Genomic DNA, 13,648 nt, shown 5'->3' on the forward strand with positions numbered 1-13,648 from the left:
TGCGTGAGCCCCAAATCCTCGCAACAAGAGCCGATTAGACAATTAGGACTCCGAGGAAGGGACTCGGAAACTGCTGCTCTGGTTTGATTTGTGGTATTCATGAGCCTATTTCCCATGGTCAGGAGGACACTGGCAGACCACGGCAAGTGAGCTTTAACTATCCCCTGTCATCACCTTGCTCAGTGAAGGAAGTTTTATAATGGGCTCATGAGTTGCTGCTAATGGGGTTACTGCTATGGGATCACAAATCAGAATCAACAGATGGCGCCCAGCTTGGGGAAAGAAGCTATCAACTTAAAGTTGCAAATTCCCAGCATCCGGTGTGAGGAAGGGATTGGAGCTGGGAGTTCTGCAAAGCCCATCTGAATTGCGATGTAAATTCCATTTACAACCTTGCGGGGAACCTTACGCTGACAGCAGGACTGGGCAAAAGGCGCTCGGAGCAAAGATTCAGGATTCTAGGTGTTAGCATGAGGAGCTGGAAGTGACTACACCCGGGCCCAAGTGTGGCTTGCACTGAACAGAGTTTGAGATGCCAGAATTTCCATCCTGAGTTGAGGTAGGCATTCGAGGACTCGGGCACTTGGGATGCTTAACATGGATGCATTATGTGCAGTCACTGTGTTTCCAAGAAGCTCCAGCGGCACTGCCCTCCTCCAAAGTTTGAGAAATGCTTTGGAGCGGGCACTCCAGCTTGAAGCAAGAGGGGGGGGGGGGCTTTTCTCTAACGGAATGAACGACATGGAGGGAGTACAACTGAAACGGGCTCTGGAGCCAATGGGGATGATGACCTCCGGGTGTGGCAGGGGTCAAGTGGCAGCAGGTCATTGCCAGGGGCAAGGATGGTATGCATATTGTCATGGGCACCAGTCACCGCAGCCTTCAGAATGCTGGCACCTGCTTGCTAAACAACTGTGGGTCTCCCTGGCCTGGGAGAGACAAGCAGGCTACTAAGGTCTCTGTGCTCGGCCAGGAAGATGCAAAGTTCGACGTGTATCACCCGAATACAGGCAGAATCACAGCAACTGCTGGCTGTGAGCCAATTCACAGATCTAGAACACCTCGAATTTAGAGAGAGTAGCCATTCCCTCAAGGAAAGACATTGACAAAAATCTACATCATGCATCTCTTCACACTTCACCCCAAGGGACTCAGCAGGGTGACTGTGCATCGCGAAGGGGAAATAATCAGACTTTTCAGGAATCACAAGGTACTGGCTCTGAACAGACTCGACACTAATTTCTAGGGACTCCAACTGCCACTGCAGCCCTGCAGCCAGGGAAGAGGCTGATGGCATTCTGGTGGCAAATGGACTTGCAGCTCAGGCCCACCTCAGAGACCCCAGAGGCCTTCTGAAGCGGCTCTGTGGCCGTTCCCCCAATTCTGGGCAGCATCACTGGACCAGAAGTACTTGGCAGAGGGCAGAATGACTGTGTGGGCCCCCAGCCCCGTAGCTTGAGGATGCTCGCAGTAGGAAAGGTTAACAGGAAGCCTCTATCTATCCCAACAGCAAACTACAAAACGCCGTCCCCCCAGGAAGCTCTGCAGAAACCCACACAAACACCCCGGGCTCACAGGAGTGGTGATTCAGAGCACATTTACACTCACGGCCTTATCTAGGCAGGCACACTGGAGAAGATGCCACTGGCTACCGAAACCTACATCAGCGGGGACTGCCATTGGCGGCTATCCCAATGGGTGCTTGTTGCTGGAGCAAGTGACCACATGTCCTGACACCTTATGGGAAAGCATGTGCGTGTCCAGGAGACCGCCCCCCAGCTCTTCTCTATGAGAGAGCCCACCCAGCAGCACACCCTCAAGTGTCCTACCTACAGGGCCAAATCGACTCCCCAGGTTTCTGCCAGAATCTAGGCATCGGGGACTTGATCGTCTCTCTCTAGTCCCCAGGACAGACCCCCCCAACACTTGACCAGGGCTCTCAGGCTGGCCTGACCTGGTAAGCAGAGTGTAACAACGATTCTAGACGCCTGGATCAGACACGTGTGCCCTAGGGGCAGGGGCCTGTCACCCAAGTGAAGGTTCTAGGGGGTCTGGTACATGCAACAAATGCAACGATATTCCTTTCCACGTAAAGGATAAAATGCTGGACCTGAAGTCACCTTGATTCTGGAGTGATTTGCACCTTACTTGGGTGCGCCACTGTGACTCATTGCCTCAAAAAACCTCACAGAACTGTCAGCTTTGAGTGGGGCCCCGAACAAGAGTAGGAGCTGCAACAGACTCGGTGCACTGCCCAGCAGGCAGTGGTATCTGTGGCAGATGGAGGAGACTTGGGGGTGCCTTCGTTAAGGTGCTCCGCTGCTAACTGAAAGGTTGGCAGTTCAAACTCACCAGCTACTCTGAGGGAGAAAAATGAGGCAGTCTGCTTCCATAAAGATTCCCAGTCTTGGAAACCCTGTGGGGCAGGTCTGTGCATCGGAATCGACTCAGCCCAGTGGGTTTGGGATTGATGGCAGAAACAGTCTTTGGTAGACTCTTCCAGGTGGGTCACCTGCAGACCTCGAAGGCTCTGGAACAAAGCTATGCAATCCTCTGCAAATAACAAGTTGCCTCGGAGAACCTGCCTCTGGCATGACACTGGACCAGAGGAGAGACTGAACACCTGACCATGGCCACAACGTTAACCATGGGTTCTAATCTGCCTATCACGAACCAGATGCTGTCTGACCCATTAAGTCACAAAGCTAGGACTCGTCCCAGCAGCTTTCCTCCATCACGTGGCAGCAGGATGGAAATGAGAAGCTTGTGACGGAGAGGAGCCCTGGGGGTGTAGTGGTTATGCATTAGGCTGCCAACCACAAGATCAGAGGTTCGAAGTCACCAGCTGGTTCGCAGAAAAAAGATGAGGCTTTATACTCTCAGAGTTACAGTCTCAAAAACACACAAGGGGAGTTTTATCGAGCCCTATTAGGGTCACTATGAGTTTGAACCAACTCAATGGCAGTGAGCTTGGTGGGCTAAGTAAAGGGACGGCAAAGGGTGTGATATGCCTTCACCAGAAGAATGAACTCCAATCTCTACCTGGGAAAAACACTGCTCCTCTTTGGGGAGGGCTGGGCTGTACACAGAGCCCGGCACTGTGTCAGGTAGAAGCATGGTTTGGCTACTGTCTCTATTTGGAAGTTAAATGTGGTTGGAAGATACACCTACGGGTGCCAAGGGGGTGCATTTGTGAACTAGGGGGGTCTTGAGCACTATCATTCTGGTTAAGCTGCTATGAAGTTTCCTCACAAGCCCCTTCCCCATAGGGGTCTGTGCTGGAGTTGGGCAGAAGAGGAATTGGTGTGGTACTAAGCAGACAGACAGCAGTAGCCATTCTGCTCTGAGAGCCAGGGGGCAGCCTACAGTCAGGAGGCAGGGGTGCTGCCCGGTGTGTTTCAGTCTGTCCGAACCCTCCTTTCCCCACTCTTCTCCCAGCCCCCACCCAATGCCACTTCTCCACTGGCCAGCAGCCAGGCAGCAGGCCCCAGCCCACCAGAAACTCCACTCAGAGCTTCTAGGGCACATCCCTGGCTCCCATCTCTGCTGCCTCCTGCCAGACCCTCACCACAAGCTGTCTTCCTGACCAGAGGGAGTCCTCGGGGAAAAGCCTGATCCAGTTCCACTTCCACATGGCTATCCTCTAATGAGCGCTAATGAAGACAAACCACTTGTAAGTGACTTCACGCCTTTCAAGACACCCTTCCCAGTTGGGAACATGCTGCGTTCCCCAAGAACGAGGATGAAAGCTGGGTTTCGGCCGAAGACAAAGAGAAAAGACACTTACATCATTGGACTGGAACAAGCGCGTCATCGCAAAGAAGGCTTCTGTGGCTTCCGTAGTGCCGAAATGTTCCCCCTGGTGAGATGGGAAACAGGTTTTAAAACATGGAAGGAAAACTCGGTCCGGATTTCCTCTGCAATCTATGAAGCAAACACCTGTTCAGAACTCCAGAGACAACAGCCCTCCAGTTGGCCTGGTCACTCACTTCTTCTGACTGGAGGTTTAGAAATTCGTGTGGCCGTCGGGGCCGGCCTTCTTGAAAATAAGTCTGTTATCACACAGCATGCTGCGCCATTCGCCCGTGGCGTGCAACAAACAGGCTTTCACCTTTCCGCAAGAACGGGCTGCAGCTGCCCTCATACCTGCGATTCCCGCGGAGGGAGAGGGTGACCGGGAGTGGAGACTGTAAGGACCAGCAGCTGTGACCCTGCAGCAGAGCAGAGGTCATGCTTCCTCCTGCTCCCCTCCTCAGCCCGCCCACCCCATCACGGGAGCCTCATCAGTTTGAAACGGAAAAGAAGGATGGATTTGGAACATGGCACAGGGGCCCACAGGGGCCCAAAGAAAACCAGCTTCCTCCTCTCCCAAGTGAGTTTTGAAGAGCTGCTAACACGCCAGCCTGCCACCGGCGAGAGCCCGTACAGGCAGGCTTTGGAGGGCAGCTTCGGAGACGCTGGTCAACATGTGTGGCTGATCAGCACCTGGGGCCCCTGCTTCAGCGCAAGCTCTGATTCTGTAGCTCCACCCTGAGGTTTTGCTTCTCTACCATTTGTCAGGGATGCCAACGTTACAGACCTAGGAGCCATGTCGGGTTGCTATCCTCAAAGGTCAGTAGTTCTGGACCACCAGCTGCTCCCAAGGGAGAAACATGAGGCTATCGACTCTCCTCGAGAGTTCCAGTCTGGGAAACCCCGAGGGGCGGCTCACCCCTGTGTCCTGCTGAGTCGGTGGAAGCAGAAATGGACACAATGGCAGGGTTTGGTTTGGCTTGGCTTGATCTCGCCAATATTCAGACCATCGTGGATCATAGGCTCCTCACAATATATCACCATTTTGATCTTGAATTTCTTCGCGAAAAGCCATGCTGTCTGAGAAACCTATGCTCAATCCCTTCTTTTCCAAGGTTTGGGTCTCACTAAAACAGAACCCCTCATCAGTCTAGTTGTTGGCACAGGGAGAGGAAGGAGATCTGGATGGAAAACTCGCAGGCTTTGGGATGAACAACAGAGCCGACTGGAATCAGAAGGGCCCACTAGAACTTTCTTTCTGCTCTTTCTTTGATCAGTCCTTCGTGCAGGCCCCAAGCTGTGTATAGCTCAGCCATGTACTGCCGCCCTGGAGCCCTGACCTCGGACCTGGACTTCAGAGAACAGCGAGAGCTGGCTGCTCTGGTCAAAATGCCCAGTGCCAGCCTACAGTGCTCCACCCGACGGACTACAGAGAAAACCAAGGTTCCCACACCTGCCTAGGGAGTTAACTGTGTCTACAGTGCTTGTCCAAACCTTAGATGATGCAACGTCGCCCCAGACGTTGCCCCATTGCAGAGGCACTGGTCAACTCCATGCTGCTCCGCACCCACATCACCCACCCACTCCAACCTCCGCTTAGACGATGTCTGCTAACAGGGACCCAACGTGTACCAGAAAACCTTACCTCAACCTTACCTTGCCTTAAATGTCTTGAAGATGTCCCAGAGACAGCAATGTGAGGGAGCAGGTAGCTTTTACTTAAAAGTGTGTGCTTATTGCTCAATCTCTACTTGCAATCCACTCCAACTTACTACCATCTAGTTGATTCTGACTCATAGCAACCCAAGGGTAGGAGCAAACCGCCCCTGTGCGTTGCTAGGACTACAACTCTTGACAGGAGTAGAAAGCCTTCTCTCTAGTGGCGCAGCTGATGGTTTCGAACTGGTGACCTTGCAATTAGCAGCTCAACAAGTACCCACGATGCCACCAGGGCTCCTCCATTTGCAATCGACACGCATTCACTAACTAAATCGATGGATAAGCCTGCCGGGCATGAAATATGGGTGAAATATTCACATGGATTTTCAAAGTGGAAACCACTGTCTTTTTTCGTGCCAAAAATAAATGACCTGAGGAGTGTATGTATACATCCATATACTAACATATCTACACATACAAGCATGCAAATGCATTGGCAGTATGTGTACACACCTATTTTAAACATACATGTACATACCTATATATGTATATTTACATTTACATAAATCTGAGAAACAAAATATTTTCTAAAGCCATAGAAACTCTAGAGATTTTTACTCTGAAAGAGAAAAACCGTAACAAGAGCAAGCTAAATCTAGGTGCTATGAGAGCAAACATTCTTGCTGATTCTGTTGGTCCGTGTCCTCAGGGACCGAGAACAGTGGTGAGACCCCAGTGGGTATGCAGCAAAGATTTGCTAAATGACTGGATCAAACGATTTCTGAAGGCGCCCTGTGTGCCCAGCACTCTTCTTTAAGCCTTAACATAGAGCCACACTCTCATGTAATCATTACCCTTTAAGAACAGGTATTCCCATCATGCCTGTGTAGACAAGGAAAGGATGACATTGACAGCAAAGGGGCCTGCCCATTAACATAATGCTGCTCTGAATATTTAAAACATTGTCATGATCTATTAGAGGAAGATGGGGTTTTCTGATGCCGTAGAGTTAGTCTCAGAAACTAACCCTTGGCGTCGACTCGATGGCAGTGAGAGAAATGATGGGTCCTGCCCTCCTTCTCCCCTAAACAGGGAGAGCATTTGCATGGAGCTTGTCCAGGAGTTTGCACTCTGTGCTTTGTGAGGGACGTCGAGACCTTGGAACCAATGTAAACACAGATGCTAATAATTTAAACTCCCACCACCACCCTCACAGCCTTGAGTTGATCCCTGATCATAGGGACCTGCAGGACAGAGGAGAACTGGCCCTGCGGGTTTTCGAGGTTGAAAATCTTTATAGGAGCAAAGAGATTCAGCTGTTGTGCTTGAATCACTAACCTTGTGGTTAGTAGCCCAACACCTACGCCACTACACCCCAAACTCACTGCCGTCGCGTCAAGGCTGACTCCGAGGGACCCCTTGTGGGTCTCCGAGATGGTAACCACTGAAGGGGCTAGAAGCCCAGTCGTTCTCCCTTGGAGCTGCTAGTGGTTTCAAACTGCCAACCACATGGATCACAGCCCAACGTGTAACCACTATACCACCAGGGCTCCTCAAAAGAGACCTGGTGGTGCAGGGGTTAAATGCTCAGCGGCCAAGTAAAAGGTGGGTGGTCAGGACCCATGAGCAGCTCTGCGTAAGAAAGCTGTGGCTGTTGGCTTCCATCCGGATTGCAGCCCATCGGATAGGGCCATGATGCATCCAAATTGGCTCCTTAGCAGTAAGGCCTGTTTTTAGTTTGAGGTTTGTACTATTTTTTTGGGGGGGGGGGGGAGATGAGGTTGCTAAATAGGCCTTTACCAAGAACCAGTGAGTGTCTTTAGTTGGGTTGGTACTTCATCAATAAAAACAAGTCTACTCCCTGCTTTCAAAAAGTTTGGCATCTTTTTAGCTAACAATTACACTTTCAGAAAGGACTTCAGCACAAGCTGCATACTTCTATTTCAGGACACAAACCTAAGGAAAATGGAAAACAATTTACCTGGTTCAGTAAGTATAGGATCTTGGTAAGAATATGCAAACATCTTCTTGGATTGATGGGCGTCTCATTGAATAGGCGCGCCTATGGAAACATTGGGGAGGGGGGAACAAACATGAATAGATAGTATTATTTCTTACCTTTTATATCAGACTACAGCAAATCAGCTTTAATAAAAATGACCATTATACATTTTAATCCCAATCTCCAATAACATTAAGGCAATTCGAGGCATGGCGGCCGATGGGCCTGAGTAGGACTGCCCCTGTAGTTTTCAGAGGCTGGACATCTTTAGAGAAGAAGATGGCCTCTTCGTCCTCCTGCACAGCAGCTGCTAGGTTGGAACTGCTGACCTTCCAGTTAGCAGCCCAACGAGTAGCCCATGTGCCACCACTTACTACATGAGATGACACATTATTAGAGGTGGCCTTGCTTTTCCACTCTCTACTTTGGAACTCAGTCCCTGAAGTCTTGTACCTCAATTTTCGGCGCTTTAGCTGGTCAAGTACAAACCACAGTGCTGACAAGGACTCGTGGCATCTATGACATCATGTGTTGACCACATAGGCACCGGGCACTCAATGGCTGTAACTTCCTTCAAAAACCTCGCACCAAACCCCTCTTCTGACATTTCAAGATTTCCCACCAGGTAACAGGGCCCCGCATATCTTAGCATTGCTAAAAGCTCTCTAAATTCTGTCTCCTTTTCCGAGGCCCCCCCCTCCCCCATCACTGCAGTCCAGAGGATGTCACCCAAGGAAAGGGGCCCCGGAGAATCTTGTGACCATACCTCCTGGAGGACAGCGCTCTTCTCCAGATGCTGGAAAGGGTTGGAGCCACTACCTACAGCAGGAAACAAATGATGTCTGTGAGAGCCACTCTGCACAGTGGATTTCCCGTCACCAGAAGGGAACGAACGCAATGCTTAGGGTAGTTCATTTAAGTGAGGGGTCCGCTTTGGATAGCACCATGTTTACAAACAGAACGAAAACACACACCCCAGACCCACCCACCCTCCAGTCTCTGCAGACGCACAGCGGCCCTGCTGGGCAGGGTCGGGCTGCTCCACAGGGTCGCCAAGCCCTTTAAACCTCTCAGCAGCAGACTGCCACATCTTTGCACCCCCCACTCCGCCCCCCAGCAACTGGTGGGTTCCCAACGCCGACCTTGCGGTTTGCAGTCGAGCGCTTTGTGCGCTGCACCACCAGGGCTCCTAGCATGGTGACGGTCGCTACTGATCTGCATGTAAATGGAATAAAGTCTTCTCATTCTGTCCTAGCTACCCTGGAAGATCCGGGGCTTCTCTGGGGCTGGCAGCCTTGCCTGCCTAAAATGAGAAGTGTATTCGTCCTACGAATGTTACAAATATGTCACGTTCGGCCTCCCCGCCCCCCCACCTTACCCGCCTCGCGATTAAAGTTAATGAGACCGGGTGAGGGCACGGATTTCTCTGCAGGCAAACATTCTAGCCTGCGCCCTGAACGAATGCGTGCAGCCCCCGCGGAGTTAGCGGAGAAGCACCGCAAATGAAGAGCTGGCAGAGCCCCTGCTGCAGCTGACCGGCCCCCCGCACCCGCACCCGCCCCTCCTCGGCTGGGTGAGGGCCGCTATCCAACACTGTGAATGTGGGGTGGCTGGGCCGCTCCCCGCTTTCCACTGGACCGCACAGGCGTCGCACCAAGCAAGAGCACGGAGTTAGGTACCTGGGGGCTGGTCCCCAGGACTCCGGGGCAGGAGGCACCTCAACTTTGGCCACATGCTGTTCCCGGCGACCCCAGGCCCAGGACAGGGTGCTCCCACTCGGGCTCAGCACCCCCGGTGCCCCTGCTCTCCGATGCGCGCACTCCCGCCCGCCGCCGCCGCGCCGCCGCCTCCTTGCGCGGCGCCCCCTCCAGGAGAGGCTGAGGTGGGGGGGGGAAGGCGGCGGGGGCGCCGGGGGCGGGGCGGGGGCGGGGCGCAGGCGGGGCGGCGGGGAGCCCTGCTCACGGCTGCGCGGACGGACGAGGGGACGCTCCGAGGGGCGGCTGGCTCGGGGGAGGGGCCACAGGCAGCCCCCCCGGCGGGAGCGAGGGGAGGGGCCGCGCGCACACAGGCGCCCACAGGCGCCCACGTCCACGGGGCCGCGAGGCCGGAGCAGGTGCGGGCGGCCGCGGAGGGGACCCTGCGGCCGGAGGGGGGGCGTGAGCGTCCCCGCGCGTACCAGACTCCTCGTCCTTCTTGTCGAATTTTTTAATCATCTTGGATGACTTCCCAGCGCCCAGACCCACCGCAACCGTCCCAGGCGCCGTAGCCGGCGAGCGGAAGAGGCAGCAGGAAGGCCGGCCCCGGGGGCTCCCACCGATTGGACGCCCGACCCGTCACTCGGGAAGAAGGCCCGCCCCCAGGCCGCGGGCTCACGCCCCGCCCCCAGCCCGGCGAGGGAGGAGCGGTGGGCGGGCCTTGGGGCGGGGCGGAGCCTGTGGTTCCACTGGCTGAAGCAAGGGGTTCACCTCCTGGCCCACCTGGCCAACTACCAGGTAGCCCATGCCCAGAGCCAACGGGAATGCGCATTTATTTGGTTGGACGCCCAGGATGGCGACGTCTACAACCCCTCAGGCTCTGGGGAACGCGGCCAGGCGGGAAGCCTGAGGGGATTGCATTCATGTCACGTCATGTTAGTGGCTGTTTTGATGATCCACTGCGGGGCCCTTCCTTGGCGGAAGGTGTTCTCCCCAGGTGCAGTTTTGGTGGGCTTCTCTTCCTGGAGCGAAGCCAAGGTGAGAGGTTCCCACTTGGTCTTGGAAGTCGGCCCTGCACCCTGGAGCCTCTGGGAAGCTGCAACAAAGCACAGGGCACCTCTTAGCGAATGTGGATTCCACTACCGGGACCCCTGACCTCGCCGAGAATGAGACCCACGTGGGGTGGGGCACACCGGAAAGCTGGGCCTCCTTAGTACCAGAACCCAAACGACCCACGTTCACCGCCAGCGAGTGGAGGCCGAGTCATAGCGACGCCCATAGGGCAGAGTAGAACTGCCGTGTGGGTTTCCGAGACTGATTCTTTATGGGAGTAGAAAGCCTTGGTTGGGTTCCCTCCATCAGTGTTAGGCAGCGTTCTCTAGAGAACAGTCTCTTTCAGTAGAACCTCTTATTTACTGTAATCCACCCTGTTCTTCCATAGTCAATACCCTCTTCGGGAGGTAACCTACTAGACTAATTTGCATACCGGCATATGCAAGTATCCCACTATCCCTGTTTCCCATGCTTAGTCTTTTACCAAAATGTACATGCCGTAAGGGAGTGTGTACCTTTGGCTTCAGGTATTAGCACTGTGTCCACATTCTCCTCCACGCCCACTCTGTGGTGGGGCATTCTTCCTCTACTCCCCACCTTCTGATGAATTGTGCTCCCAGAAATTTTGGCATGGTGCGAAAATGTGGAAGCACCCAGCTAACAACCCAAAGGCTCCTTGCAAGAAAAGCCTTGGGCTCCACTTCCAAATAAAGTAGCCACGAAACTGCTGTGGAACACAGTTTTCAAAGAGGCTCAGAATCTGCTCACGAGCAGCTGGGTGGGTTTCTGGCTCTACCTGGTAAAGATCTCTTGAATTGATTCCTTTATTGCTCACACCTTAGCTCAAATCTTGATCACCTGTCTCCTGGCTAGTGCCCTTCTTGCCCTTAGTCGAACTGTCCTCTAGGATGCTGTCTTTGGATGCCTGGGAAGCTTTGAATATTGGTTGAGGGGAGGCAGCAGGGGACAACCATTCCTATCACAAGTGGAGACATGGCTTCAACCTCCTAGGAGATGGTCCTAGTTTAGTGACAGCACCCTGATGGCCCCATTTGTCATAAGCCAAACAGGTAACCATTCATCTCGCTTTAGGGAAAAGGCAAAGATCAAGGTAGCAAGCAATCAATTTAGAAAAAAAATCTGCCCCCTAAAGACAGACTTAAGCTGCACTGTTGATCTCCTTATAAGTGGTTCAGCTCTGGTGGTATAGTGGTTATGAGTTGGGCTGTAATTCAAAAAGTCAATGGTTCGAAACCACTGGCAGCTCTATTGGAAAAAGACCAGGCTTTCTACTCCCATAAAGACGTACAGCCTCGGGGTTGTTAGGAGTCAGCCTCAACTTATGCCAGTAAGAGGTTGTCTTTGTTTTTTAATAAATGGACTTTCAATTATGATGCCTGCTTTATCTGGCTGAGGGCATTCAAGTCCTATGTCAGAATGGAATTTCCCCTGAAGGAAATACTTGTAGATTTTTTGGGGGGAAGGAGGGAGGACCTTGTACTTTTCTTGGGTCAAGGGTATTAGGAACCAAGGTAGAGACCTATAGATCTGCCCGGAGATTCCCAACAAGGGAATAGCCTGGAGGTGCTGGGGCATGTGAAGGAACGGAGGCCCAACTGAAAGAAAGTAGCCCCCTTTAAAGCAAGCTGACTGTCCCTAGCTGTTCACTGTATCTATGAAGTGTTTGCTGCCAAAGCTTGGCTTGGCGTTAAGGTGGGAGTTAAGGCAGGCAGTTGGTGCAGGGCAGTGGGTTGGCAAATAGGAGTAGAGACCCTGAAGAGACCAGTGAAGGGATGATAGAGTTCAAGGTTGGCCAACAAAGGAGTGAAGTAAATCAATCACTTGGGTAAGTATAGTCCAGGTAAAGATACCTTCCAAACCCACTGACCTTCAGTCAGTGCTGACTCTTAGTGACCCCCTGTGGATTTCCAAGACTGTAACTGTTTATGGGAATAGAAAGACCAGCCTTTCTCCTGAGGAGACGCTGGTGGTTTCCCACTGCAACTATGCAATCAAAGGCCAACATGTACGTAGCCACTACATCACCAGAACTCACTCAGGTTAACTACAGTCCAGGGAAACATACCTTCCTAATCCACTGCCACTGAGTCCGTTCCAACTCATAGCAACCCTCTCCTGGGTTTCTGAACCCTGTCAGAATCTTTATGGAAACAGGTTAATGGGTTTGAACCACCAACCTTGCAGCTGACAGTCCACTTACCCAGCAGCAACAGGAGGGATCCCTAAATGTACCTTTAAACCAATAACCAAGCCTATTCAGATACATAGTGACCCTCTGTAAGAGAGAGTTTCCAAGGCTATGCATCTTTACAGTAGCAGACAGCCTCGTCTGTCTCTCAAAGAGTGACTGGTGGACTTGAACTGGAAACCTCATGGTTAGTAGTCTGATGCTTATCCTACAGCCCCCACTCAGGACTCCACAGGAAGTCTATAAAGCTGCTTGAGGAGAGACGTCCAGTAGGAGACATTGACTTTACCTAGAAGCCATAATCAGTGAAACCCAAGAACCCCCTCATTACACTTGCAATAAAGAAAAGTGGAGTCAGTGCTCTGACCAGTTCTCAACCCCCTACCCCTACACCCCAAGCCACCAACCAAACCAGGTCCAGCTCATCTACTGATCTCACACATGGAAAGCATTGTGATTAGCAGTTGGTAAGAATTCAGCACTTCGTAGGCACCCCCTAAGTGTCAAGTGACTGTTACATGGGGAGTATTCGCATTGTATCCTCTTCCATGAGCCTCATTCCAGACTCCTTCTGCACCATTCCCCTTCCCAACCCCAGAGAGACTTGAGCACCTTTGAGACTCACAGGTGTATACTTTGACCCTGCAGCTCTCAACTTTGCTACTGGATGGTTTCTGATGGGACATAAATAAACATGTGAACATGTAATCCATATGCGTTTGATTGAATGCCTTTCCAACACTTAGGTCACTAGTCTATCAAACCCAGTGTCAAAGATATAGGGCGATATTGACTCGCACAAGAACACAACAAAAACCTCCTTTCAAAGAAAAAGACAAAGTAAAGACTAGTAATACGAAAACAATGCAAGTGGCAGGGAGTACTACTTGGAAACACTCTACTAGAGCTTGCTTGAAGTTTCAGACTCTAAATGCCCCAAACCTAGCATCAAGTGAACCTCCATCAGTTCCCATTTCTAGGCCACAAGGAACCCATGAGAAAAGACCCAATTTGCTCCTCACTCCATGCCCCCCAGGTTCCAGCCCCTCTCTCAGCCATTGCTTTGAAAGACAGGAACTTACCATCTTTCCTCATCTCTCTTTTATTGACTGGAGAGAAGGTAAGCTGAGGGTACATTTTCTTCTGTTTCCTCGAAGTATAGAACTTGGAATATTTCCCTTCACTCTTGAAGTCATTGTCAGTGGAAAACCTTCACAGAGAAAGTTCATTTAGTAGAGC

The 13,648-nt window shown here is 52.1% G+C and overlaps 2 protein-coding genes across 3 annotated transcripts in view; both read right to left on the reverse strand.

Moving 5' to 3' along the window:
* The window catches only part of COPG2 (coat protein complex I subunit gamma 2), a 112,885-nt gene extending 103,127 nt beyond the window's left edge, over positions 1-9,758 (reverse strand). Inside the window, exons 1-4 of one of the 2 annotated variants that reach the window (XM_075558669.1) lie at positions 9,630-9,758; positions 8,220-8,272; positions 7,433-7,513; positions 3,788-3,859 (exon numbers count right to left, since the gene is read on the reverse strand). In XM_075558669.1, the coding sequence (XP_075414784.1) occupies positions 3,788-3,859; positions 7,433-7,513; positions 8,220-8,272; positions 9,630-9,666 (243 nt within the window). In that variant the 5' untranslated portion in view covers positions 9,667-9,758. Of the gene's footprint in view, positions 1-3,787; positions 3,860-7,432; positions 7,514-8,219; positions 8,273-9,132; positions 9,264-9,629 lie in introns of those variants that run through there. The other variant, XM_075558668.1, reaches the window with a different exon arrangement.
* A 315-nt stretch (positions 9,759-10,073) lies between these two features.
* TSGA13 (testis specific 13) overlaps positions 10,074-13,648 on the reverse strand; it is a 35,088-nt gene continuing 31,513 nt past the window's right edge. The window contains exons 6-7 of the mRNA XM_075557394.1: positions 13,492-13,619; positions 10,074-10,243 (exon numbers count right to left, since the gene is read on the reverse strand). Coding sequence (XP_075413509.1) covers positions 10,074-10,243; positions 13,492-13,619 — 298 coding nt within the window. The remainder of the gene's footprint in view (positions 10,244-13,491; positions 13,620-13,648) is intronic.

This window comes from Tenrec ecaudatus, chromosome 9 (assembly GCF_050624435.1).
Source record: "Tenrec ecaudatus isolate mTenEca1 chromosome 9, mTenEca1.hap1, whole genome shotgun sequence".
NCBI classification, from domain to species: domain Eukaryota; kingdom Metazoa; phylum Chordata; class Mammalia; order Afrosoricida; family Tenrecidae; genus Tenrec; species Tenrec ecaudatus.